At 70.0% G+C, this 1,144-nt stretch overlaps 1 protein-coding gene across 1 annotated transcript in view; it reads right to left on the bottom strand.

Moving 5' to 3' along the window:
- Positions 1-371, bottom strand: part of EMIHUDRAFT_121789 (hypothetical protein) — a gene marked incomplete at both ends in the record, with an annotated part of 3,159 nt that extends 2,788 nt beyond the window's left edge. The window contains one exon of the mRNA XM_005793476.1: positions 15-371. Coding sequence (XP_005793533.1) covers positions 15-371 — 357 coding nt within the window. The remainder of the gene's footprint in view (positions 1-14) is intronic.
- Between the last annotated feature and the right edge of the window lie 773 nt (positions 372-1,144).

The raw sequence follows: 1,144 nt of genomic DNA, 5'->3' as shown, positions 1-1,144 counted from the left end.
GCCACGGCAGCCACCTCCTCCGCCTTGTCCGCCTCCGCCTCCTCTTCCGCCTCGTCCGCCGCAGCGTCCAAGCGCACCGCCTCGGCCACCTCTGCCGACGCCGCTGCCTGGCTCTCCGCCGTGATGCCGAACCGGATCCTCTCCTCGTGACACTTCTCGAGAAGCCTGATCATCCTCTCCTCCTCGGCCTTCTTCGCAGCCTCGGCTGCCTCCAACGGCGCCTCATCACCCTCCGCCGCCGCCATCGTCTCCTGCGACGGCCCAGCCCCGCCCGCCCCTCCGCCCTTCTTCTTCTTCTTGCCCTTCTTGCCCTTGGCGCGCTTCTCCGCCTCGACCTCCGCCAGCAGCTCGTCGGCGTGCCGCGCCGCCTCCTTCTCCGCCGCCGCCCTCTCCGCCTCCCTCTCCGCCGCCCCCGCAGCCCACGCCGCCTCCTTCGCCGCCGCCTCACCCGCCGCCTTGGCCGCCGCATGCTCCTCGAGGGCGCGCACGCACTCGGCGTGGCCCTCCTCCTTGGCAATCTGCAGCGCCGTCCTGCCGCCTCTAGACCGCAGCGTCATGTCAGCGCCCGCCCGCAGCACGCGAAGCACCACGGCGGGATGGTTGTGGAGGGCGGCAAGCATCAGCGCGGTGCCGCCGTTGCTGGCCTGCAGGTTGATCTCTGCGCCATGCCGGATCAGCGTGTCGACAACCCGCTCGTGGCCTCTGTAGGCGGCGTCCATCAGCGCAGTGTCGCCGTCGCTGTACTTCTGATCGATCTCCGCGCCGTGCTGCAATGCCAGCTCGACCAGGTTCTCGTGGCCGTTCGTGGCAGCGAGAATCAGCGCAGTGCTGCCGTCGTTGTTCTGCAACGAGACATCTGCACCGCGCCGCAGAAGCGCCTCGGCCAGCTCCTCGTGGCCATTGGACATTGCGATCATCAGCAGCGTCATTTCGCTCTCACGAGAGCCGTCATCAAAGGTGTACTCGAACGTCTCGTCCACCCACCCGCCGCCGTCGAACCACGCCAGCACCGCTCCCGCTTGGCCATCCTTGGCGGCCTTCCGAATGCTTGCAGGGACGTCGCCGCCGCGCTCCGCCGACGGAGGAGGCGGCGTGCGGCGCGCGGCGCTGGCGCGGGCGGGCGAGGCGGACATGTCACCGTGAC

Source organism: Emiliania huxleyi, assembly GCF_000372725.1.
Source record: "Emiliania huxleyi CCMP1516 unplaced genomic scaffold EMIHUscaffold_1001, whole genome shotgun sequence".
Lineage (NCBI taxonomy): Eukaryota > Haptophyta > Isochrysidales > Noelaerhabdaceae > Emiliania > Emiliania huxleyi.
Note: the sequence above shows the minus strand (reverse complement) of the source record. Positions and strands in the feature narration are given on the sequence as shown.